Source organism: Syzygium oleosum, unplaced genomic scaffold (assembly GCF_021117445.2).
Source record: "Syzygium oleosum isolate NSW1041296 unplaced genomic scaffold, Sole_v2.1 Sole_v2.30, whole genome shotgun sequence".
Lineage (NCBI taxonomy): Eukaryota > Viridiplantae > Streptophyta > Magnoliopsida > Myrtales > Myrtaceae > Syzygium > Syzygium oleosum.
The window spans coordinates 1,448,252-1,470,418 of NW_026607514.1; the positions used below are offsets into that span (position 1 = coordinate 1,448,252).

At 41.4% G+C, this 22,167-nt stretch overlaps 2 protein-coding genes and 1 long non-coding RNA gene across 4 annotated transcripts; 1 reads left to right on the forward strand and 2 right to left on the reverse strand.

Moving 5' to 3' along the window:
* Positions 1 to 3,788: 3,788 nt before the first annotated feature.
* LOC115690174 (uncharacterized) lies at positions 3,789 to 7,062 on the reverse strand. Of its 2 annotated transcripts, XR_008814742.1 has the most exons (9): positions 6,350 to 7,062; positions 6,006 to 6,254; positions 5,695 to 5,920; positions 5,470 to 5,539; positions 5,293 to 5,364; positions 5,146 to 5,214; positions 4,772 to 4,915; positions 4,482 to 4,701; positions 3,789 to 4,137 (listed from the first exon to the last, which is right to left on the reverse strand). It is a non-coding gene; the product is annotated as an uncharacterized LOC115690174 (long non-coding RNA). The 2 variants fall into 2 exon arrangements; XR_008814743.1 differs by lacking the exon at positions 4,772 to 4,915.
* A 3,432-nt stretch (positions 7,063 to 10,494) lies between these two features.
* LOC115690162 (uncharacterized) lies at positions 10,495 to 11,275 on the forward strand. The gene has a single exon (XM_030616426.2). It carries the CDS (start codon positions 10,536 to 10,538, stop codon positions 11,109 to 11,111), a length of 576 nt encoding a protein of 191 aa, XP_030472286.1. The 5' UTR covers positions 10,495 to 10,535; the 3' UTR covers positions 11,112 to 11,275.
* A 913-nt stretch (positions 11,276 to 12,188) lies between these two features.
* On the reverse strand, positions 12,189 to 19,028 carry LOC115690161 (chromatin assembly factor 1 subunit FAS1). Its single transcript, XM_030616425.2, has 12 exons — positions 17,988 to 19,028; positions 17,472 to 17,571; positions 16,339 to 16,486; positions 16,141 to 16,264; positions 15,551 to 15,906; positions 15,105 to 15,434; positions 14,257 to 14,338; positions 14,039 to 14,173; positions 12,959 to 13,363; positions 12,676 to 12,813; positions 12,547 to 12,592; positions 12,189 to 12,454 (listed from the first exon to the last, which is right to left on the reverse strand). The coding sequence occupies exons 1-12, from the start codon at positions 18,474 to 18,476 to the stop codon at positions 12,360 to 12,362; spliced, it is 2,448 nt and encodes an 815-aa protein (XP_030472285.1). The 5' UTR covers positions 18,477 to 19,028; the 3' UTR covers positions 12,189 to 12,359.
* Between the last annotated feature and the right edge of the window lie 3,139 nt (positions 19,029 to 22,167).

A 22,167-nucleotide genomic window follows, 5' to 3' on the forward strand; every position in this document is an offset into this window, starting at 1 on the left:
CCAGATGTTCAGCCCTCACCCATTGTTCACCTCACGAGCGGAGAGCATTTTGTTCCCAACTTGCAACGAAGATTGTTTCAATTGGTCGTACAAACCCCGACTTATTAAGTCGGTCGATGTATCGGCTCCGATAATGTCGTGGTAAAAAGTTGAAATTTGGACATATCGAGCTTAATTGGCTCAAAGCGGAGGAGGTATTGAGTGTCGGAGTGCGTCCGAAGTTAAAATTCACCATGTAATGGTTTATAATAACAATGGTGAATAGAAATACGTGGATCGGGCCGAAAATGGTCAAATCTTTATTGACTCGTTTAACTCGTATTGACCCATTTTTATGCAATACAATTTTAGCAATCCATGCTTAATCCGACCCAGACCTTACCCGTATTATTAAAATATATTTAGAATTAACTTAATTTCGGAATGAATTAGAAAGAACATTTCTAATGATTTACTTAGAAAAAGATGACAATCAAATATCATAGTAATTGCCAAGAAAAGAAATTTTTAGAAAAAGACGAATCTTAATGTTGCAATGAAGTTCAAATATCGCACTTCGGGTGTTTAAATCTAGGGCCGCACTTTTTATACTCATCCTATGGATTAGACACTCCATTTTTTGTTATTTTGACCATCTTATCTCTTGTGAGGCTCGTCACTTCTACTATAATTTTATATGATCCCTTTTATTATTTGGTCAAACTTTTTTTTTTTTTTCCATAGGGGTCTCACTTTCCTTCTTCTTGTTTCTTTCCATGCCCCTCGCCTCGCTCGTCTCTCTGTCTTCTCCACGCTTCACACAATCTTTTCTTTTTACACCTCCCACTCCTCTTCACCATCCGCTCTAGTTTTAAACCCAACACCTACAATCTCGAGAAAGCAAAAGAATTCGGCCTCCATTGTCGTTAAAGAAAGTAAATTGCCTCAATTTTCCTAGAGATCAAACTACCATATTAAGCATATCCAGCATCATTATTTTCAACAAGTCAATTAATGAGAAGCAACGATAGCATCCCAAAACTGATAATGACAAACTTATAGAAACGATAATAAGAAACCGAACCCAAAGGGAGCAAAAGTTTATAGGACCCAAGTATGCTACAGAGTACAGACTACAGAGCAATCAGGCCTTTGACATCATTTACTACTCTATATCCATATCACACGCTCCTCTATTCTTACTTCTTTCGGCCACAGTGGCCCTCTTCCAACTTGAACTTTTCATAGTGGAAAAAAAAAAACAATATTATCCCAAGGAGTGGCGCAATAAGAGATTTTTCCATTGAAAACATGACTTAATCATGACTCTTAGCTTTTGCCGACCAAATCAAAAGTTATATCTTTCTTTCTCTTCACGGTGCCCATCGTGGTTGAACTCATACTCCAATGTTTGTCCTTGAATAAGACGATCGCCAATATTCTTTATCAGTAAGCGACAAGCTTAAGCTTTGAATTTCGGGTGAAATTGCGGAAAAGTAAAAGCAACCTATTCATAGACAACTAAGCAAAACCTCCAACATGGAAATAAAAACCACCTGCAATAACGAGAAAGAACAAACCAAAAGAACAACATGGAGCTAATTGCAGTCACTCTATTACGTGTGACGAAAAATAAAATTCAAGCAATTACACAATTAATTCACAAACACTGTTTTGATGCACGCCACGCTATAAACGCAGGAGTGAAACACATGATCAAGCAATTCCACAACCCAAAAGTCATTCACTTTTAAGAAAAGATATCAATAAGTACTCAATAGTGACCGGAACGAGCATAATTCGAGATCAAGAAAACTAAAATGGAAAAAAAACAAGGTTTCCCCATAATTGTACCTCCAATAGCGAATGAGTGGGCACGGATTGTGAAAGTAAGCAGTTCTTTTGAGGATTATATATGCAGGAGAGATTTGTGGAAGAAGAAGAAAATGAGTGGGAGGCGTAGAAAGAAGAGAATGACTTGCAACAGAGATCAGAGAGACAAGTGGAAGGCATGAAAAGAAAGAAGAAGAAGGCAAGTGGGATAGTAGGGAACAAAAAAAAGAGTTAACCAAATAATAAAAAAGGGACCATATAAAATTGTAGTAGGAGTGGTGGCAGGATAGGATGTCAAAACAACAAAAAAACGAGTGTCTAAGCAATAGAAAGAGTGGAAAAAGCGTGCCCTAAATCTATGCACGATTCGTTCATAATAGTTTGATTCGTTAAGGACAATTAAGGAATTTCACCGAGTACAATTTTCTAAATGGGAAGTGAGTACTCACACTTTTTTCTACACTTGGGTCCTTTTTCTTTGTCCAATTTTCCCTACAATTAGAGTAATGAGTATATAATGATAAAATATTTAAATATTAAACAACGCCTTCATCTAACAACTTAAACTTTTAAATTAGTCGATAGTAGTCCCATAAAATCTCACATAATATCAGAGTAAGGAGTTCAAGTCTTATGCACCTCTCCAATTAAATATGTCAACGCTTAACACTTTCATATATGAGTTTAAGCTTTTAAAACAGATAGATGTGATTTTACAAAATCTCACATGGTATCAGCAAGTCTTGAGTTAAAATCTTTTCAGATCTCATTTGCCTCTCTAACTAAATATATCAACACTTAGTACTAGGTGGTCTTGGGTTCAAATCTTTCCAGCCTCATTAGCCTCCCTAATTAAATATGTTCACTCTTAGTGCTAGATAAATACACCAGACTAAACGTGAAGGAGATTGACAACATATTTAAATATTAAACCACACCTTCAATTAACAACTTAAGCTTCTAAACCGTAGGCTCTTTAGAAAATTGAATCTAGTGTCCAATGTCTGGATGCATATAGTTGGCCTAATGGCGACTCTTGGAAAGAAGAAGGAAGAAGCAAAGCAGCTCTATCATTCTCGGCCAAGCAGTCCAGAAAGATTTGAAGTAAAATCAGGACTTTCTACGCAATTTAGTTGTTCAATAGACCTATCAAACAAGTGGATCGAGTCGGGTTTGGTCTGACCCAAATAAACCCATTTTGACCTATTTTCATGCAATGGAAATCTAATGACCCATACCCAGCATGACTTATACCCAAAATATATCCGACCCGACTCATGTTACTAAACGTTTTCATATTTAACCCAATCTCAGAAAATTTATACCCAAACTGAGGTAAGAGTGTGGAATGAATGAGCATAAGATTGAGTGAGCGTTAGGGAGACTGAAGAGAGAGTCATAGAAATGGGTTGGATTTAAGCAAGTTGTAAAGTCATTTAACACCCATATATGTTGGGTTTTACCATTCTAAATCCATTTTTTATTCATTTTCTAAATATAACTAACCCAAATAACATCCCAACCCGTCATATGTGGGTTAAGAAATGGGTTGAAGACCCATTTTGACAGGTCTAGGGTTCAAAACATGTGACAATTAGTCATAGACAACCTATGAAGGATGTAGGAAACATAGAGGTATGAGTGTTCAAATCAAGAACTTTGACAATATAATCAATTTCCTTGCTTCCTATGTCAGCATGCATGTACATCCCAACTTTACTTTCTCATATCGACTCCGGAACTAGTAATAGTCGAGTTATATGCTTCTACCGGGGTATGCCGAGATATTAGGAAATAATTTAGCTACGGCTTGGAAACTGTAACTATGTCAGGACACCCGTCTTTCGACTTATATAATAATTCCATGAATTTGAAGTGTGAGAAGTGTTTTCGTGGCTATAGTTATTTCGAGGTTCCATTTGACCACATCCCTTGGAACCAAAAAACTATGATATTCTCTTCTATATCAGGAAAGATTGAATGAGTAAATATTATTCTCCATCATATGATATTAAAGAGAAACGGTAATGGTATCATACAAACATAGGGACAAGATAGGACGAGGAGTCTCCTGGTGGGCACTCTTCTTGTCAAAATAACCTCTAATTCTTTTTTGATAGTAAGACTTCCATACTCTCTCTTCATAATATTCTATTCACACCCATTTGAGGACGGACAAGTCGGATTTGTAGTTTTTTAACTGCTGGTCCCATTTACACAACTTTGGTAGATAGACTGCCTTGGAAACTGTCACATCCATTATTCCTCTGGATCATCTTATGACAATTTGATGTGCTGGTCCAGAACAAATCGATATCGACCCGCCTGCACTCAACCCCACATCTGCCCAATAAATGAGAGTATACAGAAATAGAGAACAAGTTGGACATCTATTAAGTTATCTGCAATTCTAAGTGGAAAGATCAGCAATCAGAAAGAGAACTTCAACAACTTATTGCAACCATAAACCCTCTGCAATGCCTAGCTACTGTACGTCAAACCCCAAGGGGCTTTGGAGGCCCAAAGCTCATTGGGAAAGCTGAACTAACTAGCCAAAGAAAGCTAACATGAACCATTAATATCTGATAACCCACCAACTGAAAACAGTTTATGGAGAGAGGACTAATTAAGGAGACAGGACTAAGTCTCCAACAACAGAAGAGAATTACCTTTTTGCAGGTCATATACCGTAAAATGCAAGCCTATAACTCTTATCAAACTGCAATAATTGCTTCCTTTTGACACATTTTCGCATATGAAACTCATCTCCAGCTTTACATATCGATATGTCATCAGAAAACCTCTCCTTCAATCCATGAGTAACTGAGTTTTGACATATTTCCAAGTTCTGGAGGAACTGTTCCAGTAAGCTTGTTCCCATGGAGATACCTGTCATACAAAATGCACAGACTAAGACCTCAGGACAGAAAAAATAACAATATCCCAACAATGAACTTACAAATTTCCAGTATAGGACAGGTTTCCAAGAATTGGGGGAATTGGTCCAACTAACTCATTTTCACTCAGATCTCTGCTAGAAGGACATGGAATTAATAACCCCACCAATAGAAAAGATGAAGTTTGTTGGAACATTCTATCACTCCTGATGAAAACAGATTTATTTAAAAATCTTGTGATACATACAGAACAGCAAGGGCCTGCATCAAACCAATAACTTCAGGAATAAATACAGTTAGCCTATTCCCCTGCAGAGACCTGAGACAGCATATTTTCAATCCCTAGACATAACAAATCATAAGAATGCAACTACATTTGACATTGACAACTGATGAGGCAAACAGTGAAGTTACAATGTGCAAGAGTGAAGCTTACAGGGTGGAGACTTGCAGAAAGCCAACATTGTACGGGATCTCCCCAGTCATCTGATTTTATGAAATATCCCTATAGGCAAACACCATCATAGATAACATATACAAAAAAACAACTAATAAAAAGCCAAGGAAAGAGACAGTGACTTACAAGATCTCAAAACTAGTACAGTTATCGATGTTATCTGGAATGGTGTCAGTTAAGTTGTTGCCCCATGCATCACTAGAAACAGCAAAAGTGTAGGAAGTAAGAGATCGACAATGGAAACAATTCTAAACAGAAAGCACATGATCGCCACGAATATCAGCAGCAACAGTAATCGCTTACAAATACCAAAGACCAGTCAGTTGACACATATCAGGACCGTGTCCTACTTAAAAACTTTCCATGTGACTTCCTGTGGAGTTTCAAAGCAAAAGCAACGTTAGTGAATAAAACCAGACTTGCTTGTTAATAGCACCAAATGACTTCATCCAACACTACATCAGCTGAATGAATAACAGAATGTTACGAAAACGGACAGTTTAAATTCGTCACATTTTCAACACTTACAGATATTGCTTTAGCCTTGGCATCTGCCCTGTAAGTTGGTTCCGAGCAAGGTCTCTGAGGTACAGAATCAAAATATATACTGATGAACTAGAGAGACCAGTTGCAAAAGATATAGCCCGCGCATTATACAAATGCAGTACAAATCGAACTTGACAGTGTTTTTAGGTTAGGAATTTGTGTGAGGGTAGAGGGAATGGGACCAGTCAACTGATTGTTGTTCAAATTTCTGCATGAAAACAGTTGATACACGCTGATCAGCGCGACTTCACTTAAACGCCACTGTAGATATACCAATGACATCGTAAACTTACAGAAACTCGAGTTGCTAATGCTTAGAGATGGAGTATGGAATGTCTCCATAGAGCAAATTATCAGACGGATCCTTGCAATTCAAAAGGCAATTCCATTAATGAGCATGACACATGAGATGACAATAGGAAGAATAATCATGAGGAAGAAAGAGGTTTCATGCAAGAATAATCACGAGGAAGAAACTTCGCCTCCTAGAGACAGATTCTTTCTGCAACGAAACCATAACCATAGTAGACTTATCAGAATATCTGTTACAACATAAAAATCATCATCAGCATCATTCTTCGTCTAAAACACAAAGAATATCAAACAGTGCATTCTGCAAGGGAGAAGAGGAGCTCACAAAGACATGACGGAGAGGAGGCTAACGTTGTCGTAGAACACTCCACGCCAAGAACAGAATCGTCATCGTGCGCATCGTCCCCGTCAAGCAAACACAACTATGCCTTGACCATCAAAGCTTTTCCTGCTTAAGTTATCAACCGTTACTCAAAGCCAATACAGAATCATCGCATGGAAATGGCAATGGAAACCCGACACCGAAACAAGAGCTATCAAAAATGTTCACAGCTACTAATGTAATGGCAGAGGATCATTCCTTCCTCACTCTTAACATAACAAAATGAGGAAACACGAGTCTCGAAGCAGAAGGTCGAAAGTGGGACTCCAGTCCACGCCACACTCGACAAGTAACTGCTGAAAGTGAAGAAGAAACACATGGCCGAAACAGAAGTGTAGCCCCGGAGAAAGATCAGAAGTTACCGAAACGAGCACATTCTCCGTCCAAGTGTCTCGATCCAAGTGAAGAAGGAAAAGTTTCAACAGAAGACATGAGCGACCACGGCGGGAGACGGTGAAAGAGAAGGACCTCGATTCGTCGAGCGTCAAAGCGAGAGGGGGCTATGAAGCACGGGAATGGGCCGTGGTGAGAGCGAGGACGAGCGGCGAAACCTTCCTCCCGCGGCAGAATGCGTGGTCATCCTTTATTGGTGCAAAGGACAATGTGGAAGGCTGAAACAGTACTAAGAGCAAAGAAGATAGAGAGAGGGAGAGTGGTGAATGTGTTGGAAAATAAAATGGCTTCGAATAAAAAAAGCAATAACGTCGGACTTTGAGGCGTGATATTACTTTCCTTAAGGATTTATTTGCCCCACAATTATTGCTAATGGTCACCGGCAAAAATCCTCCAGGATACAACAAAGTCTCAAAATGAGAATACTAGATAGCAATTCTAGTATTTCTCCAGAGTCTCTCTAGCAAACAAAAGAAATGATGGCTGTAATTTTCGAAAGAAGACTCGAAGAAATTGATCTCTGTTTTCTTTCTTGCAAAAAACTGACATATATAGAAATCGGTCTTAAAGAACATTGGCAACTCTTCACGAAAGGTTGCAAAGCTAACAAAGATATTCCTTCGGAAGAAGTTGCAAACTGAATAGATGCAACCCTTCGGAAAAGATTGAAAACTCAACAAGTATAATCTCCAAAAGTTGTCTTGGAAAGACACATGTAAAATTCGGAATAAAATAAATAAAAATTACTAAGATAACCTTACGAAATAAAATAAAAATATAAAGGGATTAGTGCTAATTAAACCGCGGCCGCGCAAAGTGCGCTTAATAATCGCGCACCCGCACCCGCACGCGGGTATTGTGTGGACTAATACACACCCCATTGTCTTCACTCTAAGGAGCAAGAAGATATTCACAGTTATAAAACAACCCACTTTCTCAAAACTTTCCTATATGGGACACAGGAAAGAGCATTATTTTGTTTGTTTTACAAACAAACATCCAACAGAATGAACAAGAGGAAGCTGAGCCTAACTGTCCAGCGCAGAGTTCAGTCCTGAGCGGCGCTATTTCCACACTTCTTTTTGACTAATAACACACCTTTTTTGAGGTAATAGACTAATATGCCCTTGTGATATCCGATTTGGTCTAATACTATTAACGATTTTTTTCTCTCTGTTCTTAACTTATGACCAACCGATTTCCTATTAAAAACCTATTTTATGATGTTTCCTCCTTTGTCTATTTTTCGTATCATATCATTAACTGGTCTCGTTCCTCTAAATATGTGGTGTGAGTTTGAGAGGGAAGAAGGTGTTACAAGAGTTTCTAAGTTTCAACCCCCTTTGCAATTCAGAAAAAAAAAAAATGGTGAAAGGTTCAAATGAGCCCGCTTCTACTCTGTTATGATTTCACAGGAAGCCACGCACGTAAGGCTCTTTTTGCCGAGATCGATGGTGGATTCCAAGTCGGGTCTCCGCTCGAGCGAACACTCTCGGCTTCGGGAGGCTCGTCGGGATTGCCTCATCGCTCGTCCTCGACACGACGGACCTCGAGCTATCGATCCGACATATGCAGCTCTCTCGACGATCTGCTGATTACTCTGCGTTCCTCCTACTCTCTCGGCTATTCGGAGAGGTTATTATATTATGCTCGTGGAATGAAAGCCTGGACAATGACGGTTTCCGGGAAAAATAACGATAATGAAGAGAATTGACGAGTTATAGAGAGAATTATTCGCCGGCGGCGGCCCAACATTCGCGATGTCACACCCGTCTCCGACTTATTGACAGCCTCTTACGACGGCTACATCAGCCTCTTCAGTGCGGAAGCGACGGGGACTCGTCGAACCGCGCGTTCGCCGTCGAGTCCGGCAAGGTCTAGCAGGTCACGCTCATGGGGGACGGGAGGGAACGAGAAAGACCATGTTGGGCTGGGACATGAATAGCTCCAGGTCCGTCGCGCCGCGTCGAGGACGGCCTTTTGTTATCAGGGTGTCGCAGCTCGAGAGCGCGGCGACGCAAGCCAATCCTGGGTCGACAGAAACCATCGCTCCGACGAGTGGCCATATGTGTGGCTTGCTGTGAAATCATGACAGAGGAGGAGAAGGTTGAGAGAGAGAGAGAGAGAGAGAGAGAGAGAGAGAGAGAGAGAGAGAGAGAGAGAGAGAGAGAGAGAGAGAGAGAGAGAGAGAGATGTATGAGAAATTATGGAAGATGGGCAAGAGTCCACAGCCACTTCCATGCACGATTCTTCCCAGAAAAAGCTAAAAGGTAGAGAGTCCCATCTCACGACTCCATGAGAAGATCTGACGACGGAATGAGCAGCTGCGATCGGTTCTCGCCAAGAGAGAGACGCTGCTGGAGAGAAAGAAAGCCTTGCCCTTGCCTCGCCCTTCAACGCGCGAGGAGAAGGCAATCGTCCCAAAATGGTCGCAACCTCTTACCACCCACCCTCCGCCGGAAGCTCGCTTCCTTCGGCCCTGCAGACGCCAAGAAACGAAGGAGACAGCTTCATGCAACGTCGCCGCGTGATCCCATCTGACGTGCTCGGACCAGAGGCGGCGACGCCGAAGGCGAAGTCGGGAGGGGGAATTCGGAGCGGGAGAAGAGGTGGCGGTGGCGGTGGCGGTGGCGGTGGGTGGTGGGTGGTGGGTGGATTCGCGCTCCGCTTCGAGCTCCTCCACCTCCTCCGCCGCCGCCATGGGAGGCGCGAGCGAGAGACCGCGAGATCGACCACGGGCTTTTCGCAGCTTTTTCTCGACCTGCGATGCGACTGCGAATGGTGTCAGCCGAGCCATTAATTTGTTTTTTCTCTGGCAAAAAATGAAAGTAAAAAGTAAAACAAAAAATCGAGCGGGATTGGAGATTTTTTTTTTAATTAACGGTGGATCGTGAGCGGATTAGGGAATCTTCGTGAATAATTTATTTCTTTAAATTTTTATCCGGTCCGACACGAACGGTTCATTAAAAGACCGAGAAATTCGCATGGATCTTTCTATCAATGTGAAAACCGTACAATGTTACTACTAATTTTGAATCGAAAGAGAAAAAGACATGAAAACTCTAAATAGGACCGGGAAAGCAAGACTCTCTGGAATCTCGTGAATATCGCCTCCCGTCTTTCGAGTATATCGCCTCCCGTTCCCAATTCACAACCTGAAATCATTTTAACCGGTCCTAAGAAAACCCTCCCTCCCCACCCCCCACCCCCCAACTTCCCGAATAGGTCGGCATTCGAACATTGGCACAAGATCAGAGGAGGCGTCCGAGGTCAAAAAAAAAATTCGCCTTTGGAATGTGGCTTATGATAAACACGGGGTGATTAGAAAATTCTTGGGTGTGATTTTGATTATATGAAAATGTTGATGATGATTAGGGCCAAAAAAAAACGGAGAAAAAACTAGCCGTTCCGGTCCCGCCGACCAGTCAATTAGAATTAAAGCAAATGAAGGTCGGTGGGACCCCCCTGAGCCTTAGGATCTGCTGTTCTTTTCATTATTATTTTATTATTTTATTTATTTTTGCAACGGTCAGATTTTGCTCCACAGAGCCAAATGTGACCGTTTGAGCACCCTTCTTGCCCCCAATATAAAAAAAACCAAACCTCTCCCATCTTTGCCATCCCCCATCAACAACAACAACTCCTCCTCTTCTCACTTCCTCCTCCTCCTCTTCAGCAATCCACCAGCTCTCACTCAGCTTCTGCCCAAGTGAAAAGAGAGAGAGAGGGAGAAGAAATGGGGATGGTTTCGACCGCCTCGATGTCGTCGGCGTCGGCACACTACTACCACACCCACAAGGTGTTCCTCCTCTGCAACTACGTCCTCCTCGGCGCCGCCTCCAGCTGCATCTTCCTCACCCTCTCCCTCCGCCTGATCCCTTCCCTCTGCGGCTTCTTCCTCATCCTCCTCCACGTCTTCACCATCGCGGGCGCCGTCTCCGGCTGCACCGCCGCCGCCTCCTCGTCCGGGTCCGCCGGCGGCAGGTGGTACGCCGCCCACATGGTGGCCACCGTCCTCACCGCCATCTTCCAGGGATCCGTGTCCGTGCTCATCTTCACCCGGACCGGCGACTTCCTCGGCAACCTCAAGTCCTACGTGAGGGAGGAGGACGGCGCCATCATCCTGAAGCTGGCCGGCGGGCTGTGCGTCCTCATGTTCTGCCTCGAGTGGGTGGTGCTCACGCTCGCCTTCTTCCTCAAGTACTACGCCTACGTCGAGGGCGACCACAGCAGCAGCAGCAACCCTCTCAGGAGGAGTGCCAAGGTGCAGGAGGAGAGCATGAGTGACTGGCCCTGGCCCTTCCAGGTCTAAAAAGCATCTGGGGATCCGATCTGTTCCCCGCACCCTTTCATTCATTCATTTGTTTTCGCATATATGATCCATATATCTGCTTTCTATTCGTTCCCTTTATCAGTAATATCGTGATTGTAACCGGGAATACCGTATTGAGTTTTGCAATTCGATCTTGTTCATAACATCTACATGTCAATGTGAAGTCCGATCCACTTTTGTTGCTGTCATCGACTCGCCGAATGGCTCTTCTTTAGTATATAGACAAACAAATGATGTCGAGCAGGACCCCAAAAGCAGCTATCAATAGCACTAGTAAATGAACCAGACCAACTCAATAGCGCACCCCCTTGGTAAATTTGGTAATTCATGCACCATTTTGGACTTCTGACCATTTTTACCCAACCAGTATGAGTGCACATATCACATAGCTCAAATTTGGAACAAGAACAACATGATTTATGGGAAATCCTAACTTATGTGCAATCTGCTTCATAATAGTCAAGGAGAGTACATTAGACATGGCCAGTCTTGACTTCTGACCAGTTTACATCACTTAGCTCAAAATTGGAACACACATCTTATGGGAAAATCCTAGTGAGAGATGATTTGCATTAGACTTGGCCAGTCACATCGCTCAAAAGTGGAACCGTTTATGGGACATCCTAGTGAGAAATGATTTGATTTATCAGTAATATCATGATTAACCGGTAATACCGTATTGAGTTTCGCAATTCTTGTTCATGACATTTATATGTCAATGTGGAATCCGATCCACTTCTGTTGCTGTCATCAACTCGCCGAACTAGACCCCAAAAGCAGCTATCAATAGCACTTGTAAACGAACCAGAGCAGCTCCATAGCGCACCCCTTGGTAAATTTGGTAACTCATGCACCATTTTGGACTTGGCCAGTCTTGACTTCTGACCATTTTTACCCAACCAGTATGAGAGTGCACATATCACAGCTCAAATTTGGAACAAGAAGAACACATGATTTATGGGAAATCCCAATTTATGTGCAATCTGCTTCATAATAGTCGAGGAGAGTACATTACACATGGCCAGTCTTGACTTCTGACCAGTTTACATCACAGAGCTCAAAATTGGAACACGCATGACTTATGGGAAAATCCTAGTAAGAGATGATTTGCATTAGACTTGGCCAGTCACATGGCTCAAAAGTGGAACCATTTATGGAACATTCTAGTAAGAGATGATTTGATTTATGTGCAATCTGCTTCACACAGACAGCAGAACTTCAGGATGACTACAAAATCTCATCTGCATTCACACTCCCATCAGCAGGCGGCAAGCACCTCTTCAAGAAAGAAGCTATACTTTTGGCCCTTCCACCGCTCCTCTCTAACAACATGAGCAATAAAAAAACAGATTAAGCTAAACAATAAAGAGACAGCTTATATAGCTTGTGACAAGTCCAGACTGATTTATTATACCTGGCGAAACAGACAAACCAAGCTTGTCCAAGATTTCTCTCTTGACCTGCCAGAACAAAAACCAGCTTTAAAGCAACAAAACTAAATTGCATACATTTTTTCTTTTGCAATCCAGACATTCAAACAGACCTGCCAGCGGTTATCCACAAAATCTGATATCTCACGAACTTTATTCCTCAACAGTGTTTTAGATATATCAGGAAGCTTCTGTTGCAAAGAGTCTACCACCTTGTTAATACCTCGTGGACATGATTGAATAGTGGATACCTGAAATATCAACAAGCTACCATTAAACCCAAGGAGGAAACACAATAATATCACTTGATTAGGTGCACACAAGTGAATAGTCAGTTCAGGTTGCTCCACAAAAACAAGGAAACTAAATTCTTTTAAGAGTAAGAACACGGCTTACAATGGTGGGCAACTCAGAATCAGGTACATCTGCGTGTATTGCTGGTGTTGATAAGCTCTTGCTGTTAGCTGGGCAATCCTCTTCATCCTCATTCAAGATGTTGTCAGCTAGACATTCTGGAAGTTTGGCACCCGGAAAGATAAGCATGCTTAACGCTTCCAAGCACATCTGTTCCAGCTTTTGAGCAGCACTAACTTCTCCAGCCATTTGTTTCGTGGACTTCTCATGAAATAAATTAGTAATTATAAAGGGCTGATTTTTTCGAAGTGCTTGCTCTGTCACATTGTACAGATGCTTCTGCTGTTGAAGAAGTGCAGATAAGACCACATGCTCTGAGTCTTGGTCAGAAGATGAAGTCGTGCCCTCAACTGAAATGTCAGTATCCATCTTGTCAACGTGTACACCCTGCCATCAAACAGATTCTTTAGACAATCCTATAGAATGAAAAGAATGTTGGGTTTACTTATACTGTGTGTTACCAACCAGCATATTAAGGAACTTTATGTTATTCGACCTATACATGCCCAAAAATAGTCAAGTGTCCACCCAAATTTAGAAACTAAAGCTCCGCTCTATAAGAACCAAGAAGATAAAAATGAGCAAAAACACTCGAGTAATACTGCCATTCATAACATTCAGCTAATGGCATTGACAATATAACATGGTACACCAGAAATAGGAGCCCCCAGTAGCAGATGCAGACTACTCACCTGAAAACTTACACCAATTCCCACCAATTCCACCAATTCCCAGGCCTGGCACGTATCCAGGCCTGGCATTGCTAACCGAAAATAAAATGCATCCCACCAATTCCCAACTTCACAAACATTTCTCCCAGGCAAAGGCACTATGCAATGGTAAATTCATCAGCATTGACCCTTCTTACAGATAAAGAGATTCAGCAACAAAAAGATCTTGTTGAAAAAGGAAAGCACACAACATGGTGAAGTATCGATAATGATTAACACAGGCAAAGCGTTACTTCATTGATCCCCAAGCACCATAATGGAGATATACCTTTGACAAATAAAATAATTGCAAGAAAAAGAAGATGCAAGGCTATAGGGTTTTAATTGCTACCTCATTTTCCGAGAGATAACCATCGGGTACAAAAAACTCATCCTCACTTTCATCTTCATCAACTTTGGAACAACCCTCATCTAAGCTTTCTTCATCATCTTTATCGCAATCAGATAGGCTTTCTCCGGGATCCTCCTGCACAACAACCGTGACATCTATATCACAAAAGCAGCTGCAATCATGATATCAAGGAAGTTAAGGATTTTGTGAAGATATACCTCTTCCCATTCCTCGTCGCTATCAACATCATAATCAAGCTCCGGATCCTTCCTAAATGGGTGGCGCGACCCAACAGTTTCACTGATATGATCAATAAAGCACAAACTGTTAATATACAACAGAAAAAACCTTAACACAATTTGCAAAAGGCTCAATCTTTGCTTGGATTTCAGACAATTTCAAAACATATCCTCAAAATGGGGAGAGGAAAACAATCCAACTCTCTAGTAGAAACCTAATTTTTCTGGCAATAGGGAATTTCAGCTACTTATGATCTTTATAAGGACACTATGAGTCAAGGAAAATGAGGAAGTAAACCAAGACATATGTTGAAGACAGATACAGATACATCTATGGGTTACTAGCCGGAGAATAAATCAATCTTATTCTATATTCCTCTCAGACTAGAACTTCATGGAATACTACCCACGAAGCACTGGGAGCTTCTTGGTGTCTTCTCAACATAAATGCTAAAAAAAAAATATCAAATGTTGGAGGGAAACCATGCTCAAACAGGGAAAAAGCCAGAAATTGCTTATTGCTATCCCCACCCGTTTTAATCTTATAAAACTCCAAGAAAATGGGAGAACTTTTAAAGACATAAAGTACATCCGACTTTTGCATGAATAAGCAACTGCATTTTTTCTAATTATGATATAGCAATAATTCCAACCCCCCCCCGTCCCTCCTTTTCTTTTGGGAAAGAGGTCCTAAGGAAAATTTAATGAATATCTCTTGATTGAAAAATATGGAACCGTCAAAGAAAGCTAACATCCGATAACCCGGCAACTGAAAACGGATGGATGACAGAGATAGGATTAAGTCTCAAACAACAAAAGAGAATTACCTTTTTGCAGGCCATATACCGTAAAATGCAGGCCTATGACTTTTATCAAACTGCAATAATTGCTTCCTTCTGACACATTTCCTCATACCCAGATGAGACTTATCTCCAGCTTTACATATTGACGCGTCATCAGAAATCCTCTCATTCCATCCACTCACTATCTTTTCAAGGTTCAACTCATCATCCTGCGCTGCCCCTTTCACAGAGTTAGGTGTCGTGAGCTTAAGTTCCTTGAAGATTTCGGTTTTGGGTTTCCTGCGTATGCCCCAATGCTGTTCTTGATTTGAGCGGATAGACAGACCCAGACGATGCCAAGATGACAAATGAGACCTGCTAACCACAGAAACATTAATCTTGACACACTTGTATGACACAGTGAAGAAAGAAACAACAATAACAAGCACGTGAAGAAGATAAAAAGAAAAAAATAGAACATCCAAACCTACTTCCAGATTTGGCCAATGGTAATTTCTTGATCTGAGAAAAGGGAAGAATCCATCAAGCATGCAATTGACTCATGGACACATTCTCTTGCCTTACTGGACAAAGGCAAACCAGGTGTGGATTTGTCATCCAGAACAGGTGAAGTAGTCTTGCTTCTTTTAAGGAACCGTTCCATCACGGAAGCTTGCTTCTGTAGGGCAAGTTGCTTCTTTAATTCAGCTTCCTCCTTCTCTCTCCGACGCTGATCTTTCTTAGCTTCTTCCTGCTTTTTAAGTTGTTTCTTCAACTCAAGCTCTTCTTTTTCACAACGCTTCTCTTCCTTCTCTGCCTCCTCTTGCAAGCGCTTCAATTCCTTTTCCTATAGTCAAACCATTGCTCATGAATCAGAAAAGCAACATGCTCATTGAGGTGCAAATGAACTCATGCATTGTCTATGTATACAAAATTAAAAAAGATCTAGGGAGGACAAGCCCATAGTTCAATGTGTCACAACTCTTTAACCGTGATGCATCCGTTAGAATAATGACTATAGCATAGTAAAACAATTCAATCATGTAGACAAGCCAGAAACTAAAAAGATGTTGGAACTTACAGCTTTCAACTTTTCCTTCTGAAGTTCACGGTCCATTCTCTTTTTCTCTTTCTCAACTTCTTGTTTATTTCTCTCCAATTGCTTTATATATGCTTTATGATCTTGTATTGCCCCCTTCTCAGCCCTGAAATAATATAAATGCTTTAATTAACATTTATACACTGCAATGAATCTAATAGACCATCTTTAGATGCATACATGTCAGCACGAGTCTTCTGCAGCATGCTATCCACTAACAAGCGTAATTCTGTCTCGTTTAGCGCTTTACGAAGCTTTTCTGAGGCTTTCGACAGATCAAGCTCGCTATCTGGATCATGTTCTGACTTCTGTAATGCATTTACCATTGCTGAAAGAAGACGACATGTACCATAATCAGCCTAAGAAATGTCATCAAACAAGAGATCCAATCCCAAAGCAAACCACAATTTGAGGAACAATTGTCCTTCATGTACAGTGCAGGAAAAGAAAAGCCGAACTTCATATTTTATAGAATTCTGTTTTTGACTGAACTATCATAATTGACGCACTAATAGTTCTGCACATAGCTAATACAGTCAACTGACCAGAAATTTTAATAATAAAAGTATTCGGAGAGGTCTTACTTTCACTACTCTGGAGTCTAGATAAAACTCCAAAAATATGGAGAAAAGAGAGGCAATGGATTCTGAGATATAGTCTCACAGGATCTATTAGAAATACAGAGAGATAATGAAGCACAAGGGCAAATGATTCTGAGCAGCCAAGTCCAATTAAATGGAACTCATGAGTATAATGAATTTCCAATAGATAACCATGAGCACCTTATTCTATAAAGAGTTATTTAAACACATATTGGTAAAGATGTGTACCCAGTAAAATTGGCTGGTGTCAGATGCTAACCACAGCACGTGAAATCACTATACAAACATAACCTCCGAAAGATGGAGAAATTAATTAATCCCCATGGATAAATAAAGAAATGGCGTATACTACAGAACCAAATGGAATGGTAGAGAGAATTTCCAAAAGATAGCCTATAATTCCTCTGTTCCTTTTTTAAGAGTGACCTGGCATTTCTCTATTTTTACTAACTAAAGAATGTAACGACATGGAGCAACAGGCAGTTAACTCTACGGACAAATTAGAAGTTCATAATGCAAGACATGTTTGTTAATGCTGCTCCGATTCCTAAAGGCAAAAGCTTAGCAACTTTCATTAACAAAACAAAACACAGAACTTTAGCTTCACCACAAGCATTAAGTGTCCAAATATTTGTGAACTGCAACTCTAGCACATTAAGTAGAAGAATTAATAGCTGCACCAAATAAAGAAAAAGGAAGCAATTCAATCACCAGAAATAGCACACAATCTCTCGTGAATCTTTTTCCGACATGTGCGTCGAATCTTGATAAGACCATGCACAGACTTGGGCAACAACTTCAGCTCTCTAGTCTGTAAAAGTAAAAAAGAAGTAGATCATCAGTCTAATAAAGGGCTGGATAACTGAAAGGGGGTAAAAAAAATAATAGCCGCCGGGATTCGCATTAGTGTGACAAAATTGTGTCCCAACCCATGTTGATTTGCGGTGAATTGACTAGCTAAGACCGTGTGGATTTTTCATTCAAATGAGGGACTTTGCGTTGCACCATAATTTATCCTTTTATACTATTCAAAACTGGACGACGCAACTGGGTCATGCGCAAAATCATGAATCATAACTACCATAGCAGATGTTGGAACTAAATTTGCACAAAAATTGGATATTAAAGCAAAAGAGAGATCCAATCGAAGACGTAGCCTATCTAACGAGCTCAGAACAAAACAGATAAGGAAATCATGAACAAGCAAAAAGGGAAGGAAGCGAGGACCTCCCAACACCAGAGAGAGGAGGGAGAATCATCTTCCAGAATGTCGGCGTCGGCATTGGGGACACCATACATCACTCTCTGCCCAACGAACACGACTCCACTCTTCACGGACGCCACCGTGAGGCCGCCTCCTCCCCCAGCATTGCCCTCCTTCAACTTGCCGCACACCTCCTCCACCAACTTGGAAAGCGGCGAGGCGCTCTCCTCCAAGCAGCACGCGATCGCCCCGTTGGTGGACCCACACTCAGCCGAGCCCAAGTCCAGGGCGAGCTCCTGCTGGCCCATCATCTCGCGGTAGTAAGACAGGAGGCCCCGGGTTTCCGCGTCGAGGGAGGCGATCCGGTCCCGCCTCTCTTCGGCGCTGAGGTTCTTGAGCAAAGAACGAGAACCCCTCTTGCGCTTGAGGGTCTCCCGCGGCGTGGAGGCCGCCGCCGGCCCGCTCGCGCCGTCGCCGGCGCCGATCACCGCCGTCGGCCCAGCACCCGCCATTTTCCACTCCCTTCACCCCCCAACAAAAAAGACCCAAGAAACGCACACCCACAGAGAGAGGAAAGAAAACCAAAGAGCCTGCAAACCAGGAGATGCAGAGAGAGAGGGAGCAAAAAGGGTCTTCGTCTGCCCCCCAACGAAAAAGACCCAAGAAACGCACACCCACAGAGAGAGGAAAGAAAACCCAAGAATCTGCAAACCAGGAGATGCAGAGAGAGAGGGAGGAAAAGGGTCTTCGTCTGCCCCCCCCACGAAAAAGACCCAAGAAACGCACACCCACAGAGAGACGAAAGAAAACCCAAGAATCTGCAAAACCGGAGATGCAGAGAGAGAGAGAGAAGGAGGGAGGAAAAGGGTTGTCTTCGCCTGCAAGAATCTAGGGTTTGGAGGTGTCGATCTGAGGAGGAGGAGGAGGAGGAGGAGAAGACGAACCACGAAGCAGCGCGGCCAAGATTTGGAGGGCGATACACTGTGACGAACTCCCTTCTTCACTGCATCAGAAGGCGAAGGAACAGAGGAAATCTCTCCTTCATTTTCCCTTTTCGTTTCTCCGGTTTTGCTTTTTCTTTTTCAAGAATTGAAAAGTGGCGAAATGTTTTTTTTGAAACGAGGGCGGATGCGCTTGCAGTTTTCCCGCCAGGTGGCGCGCGGAGATGGTGAAATTTTTCGGTGTTGGGGGTTCGGCTTCGCGCCTCTTCTCCGCCATGGCCGCCGCATGGGGAGCGAAGGCCAAGAAAGGGCCCATCGCGAGCTCCGACCATAGGCCCAACCACCACAGGATACCACAAAAAAAACAAGGTTTGTGTGTGTTTCCGTGTTTTTCGGAAAAAGGAAGAAGGATGAAATCGTGGAAAACCGACACGAGCCCTAAACTCTGGCCCGATGTGTAATGTTGTCCTTGGATTTGATTCGTCCGACACACAAAAAAAAAATGAGGTTTGTGTGTATCTAGGCCCGTCAAATGGGTGGGTCGGTCGGGTTTGGATCGGATCGAAAATGGTCCGACCTAAATCGACCCATTTTGACGGCTTTAGGGTGTGTTCTTTTCGCGGAAATAAGTAATTTGAAAAATATTTTCTGAAAAATAATCGCTTGTATTGCTTACAAAAATAAATAAATGAAATTTCTTTTCATTACATACAAAAATAATTAGATATAGATTGTTATCGATGATCAAAATATTTTCCGTTAACTAATTTTTCTAAACGATATAAGTAATCATTTTTCGGACAATATTTTTCAAATCACTCATTTTCCGTGAAACGAATATATCTCGATTTTTTTTCACCCTCTATTTCCAAAAGGAAAAAAAAGATAAAATCGTCAAAAAATGACACTGACCCTAGACTTTGGCACAATGTGTAGTGTCGTCATTGGACTTTTGATTCATCCAACGTGATCCTCAAACTATTTTTAAATGTTCAGTCTAGGTCCCTAGACTTTTGATTTGTTTTTTTTTAGCCCCTCAATTTCTGTAACAAAGTCAAAACCGGTCTTTCGGTACTATTTACAAATTTTCGTATTTACGTTATTGCCTAAATTTTGAAATATATTCTCATTTTCTTTACTCCCTATATCAAGAAAAAAAAATGCTATCTTTTCATTAAATCTATTACTTTTTGGTTTATATAAATGTTTTGAGTACATTTTAAGTTATGATCTTCTTTATATAGATACTTCCGGGGCTAATATGATTATTCCTAAGTCAATCAATTGGAGTGAAATAGTTTTACCAGATCAATGGGAACTAGAAAGCCAAATTTCCCAAGAATCTGTTCAAAATAAGGAACCAACCAATATTATACAATATCCTGAAGGTAACGTAACCATTCAATTTCCTAGAAGATCATTTGATTTAAGATCAATCCCTTCATCCTTGTCATGGAGGTCAATTGGTCTCCATCCAAAGCTTCCTCCTATAATTACCTTCCACCTAAAAATGACATTAGTAGCTCCGAAACAAATACCAATCCACCAAATAACCCTTTACTTGCTAACATCAGTGGACTTGCTTGATAATAGAATTGGCATTTGTCAGCCAGTTTACCAACAAGACCAACCTGAAGCATTTACTGAAAACCCAGATTCCTCTCGTCATTCACCTACTCACTCCCAATTAGTAGACCCTGAAGTATTTACTCTTGAAAAAGAATTTCAAGCTAATGAGAAATTTTTAAACAAAGAATTTAACTCATAAGAAAACAAAGTAATTAGGCAAAGATTTTTTAGAACTTTCGAAAAACAAGCCAATGAAATTAAAGAAAAATATTATGATTACTTGTACAAAAATGAAACCCACATATTTTTCTTTGACTGGTTTCAAGAACATTTTCTACAAGCAAAATAAATCCTTGTTTTAAAACACACTTTTAAATATTAGATAATGGACAAATGATAGAATCTAACCAGAGACAATCAACAACTTTCGATCAATTAGCTTGTGTAATGTCAATTATAAAATTCTCTCCAAAGTGATCGTTCATAGACTAAAGAATGTCCTACCACAACTTGTCTTGCCTAATCAAACCATATTTGTGCCTGGTAGACACATTCAGGAAAGCATTATTATTGTTCAAGAAGTAATTCACTCATTGAGCAAGTCCTAGGGGAAAAGAGGGCACATGATCCTCAAAATTGATTTGGAGAAAGCGTATGATTGTCTGAAATGGTCCTTCATTGAGGAAACTCTCCACTTGACAAGTGTTTCAAAATCAATGGTTCACCTTATTATGAAGTGCATCACTTCATCATCCTTGCAAGTTTTGTGGAATGGTGAGACTACGGAGGCATTCTTGCCATCCACGAGGAATACGTCAAGGTGACCCTCTCTCTCCCTATGTTTTTGTACTGTGTACGGAGAGATTAGCCCATCTTATCAATGCTGCAGTGACTTCAAAACGGTGGAAACTATTTTGTTCTGGTAGGAAGGGACCGCAAATATCTCATTCAATGTTCGCAGATGATCTACTATTATTAGCCGAAGCTTCAATAGAACAAATGGATGTCATCCTGGAGTGTTTGGATGATTTTTGTCACAAATCAGGGCAGCTTGTGAGTAAAGCCAAAACTAAACTGTTCTGTTCAAAGAATACTTCTCCAGAGCTGAAACGAAGTTTGAGCGATATATCTGGCTTTACAATATGTTCAGATCTAGGCAAATATTTGGGTGTGCCTTTGATTCATAGAAGAACCTCTTCGAGGCACTTCCAACCATTATTAGAGAAGACAACAAATAGACTTAGTGGATGGAAGTCTAATAGCCTGTCGATGGCAAGCCGCATCACGTTAGCTCAATCTGCAATCATGTTTGTCCCTAACTATCATATGCAATGTACTAAGGTCCCAACTAATGTTTGTCATCAGATTGAGAAAGGTTGTCATGCTTTCATACGGGGAGATACCAGAGACAAGCGTCGCATACATCTTTTGAATTGTAAGTGTGTTTGTCAGCCTAAAAATTGTGGTGGTCTTGGTCTTAGATCCCTTGAACTTACTTACCAGGGATTCTTGATGAAACTAGCATGGGGCATCAAGACGCAACCCCACTCATTATGGACACAGGTTTTGCATGCTAAATATTGTTCCCAACAGAGGAATACCATTTGTGCCAAACCTGGTGACTCGATGTTATGGAAAGCAATTGTCAATATATGGCCGACAGTAGAGGAAGGAGCCACGTAGAGCTTGGGAA

Bases quoted from the DNA above. Each gene is read 5' to 3' on its own strand.
- LOC115690162 (XM_030616426.2), top strand. From the start codon at position 10,536: ATGGGGATGGTTTCGACCGCCTCGATGTCGTCGGCGTCGGCACACTAC.
- LOC115690161 (XM_030616425.2), bottom strand. From the start codon at position 18,476: ATGGCGGGTGCTGGGCCGACGGCGGTGATCGGCGCCGGCGACGGCGCG. The intron at 16,487-17,471 runs GTGATTGAATTG...GTCTTCTTTCAG, and splicing joins GAGATTGTGTGCTATTTCTG to CAATGGTAAATGCATTACAG. The intron at 12,814-12,958 runs GTAAGCCGTGTT...TTGATATTTCAG, and splicing joins ATTCTGAGTTGCCCACCATT to GTATCCACTATTCAATCATG.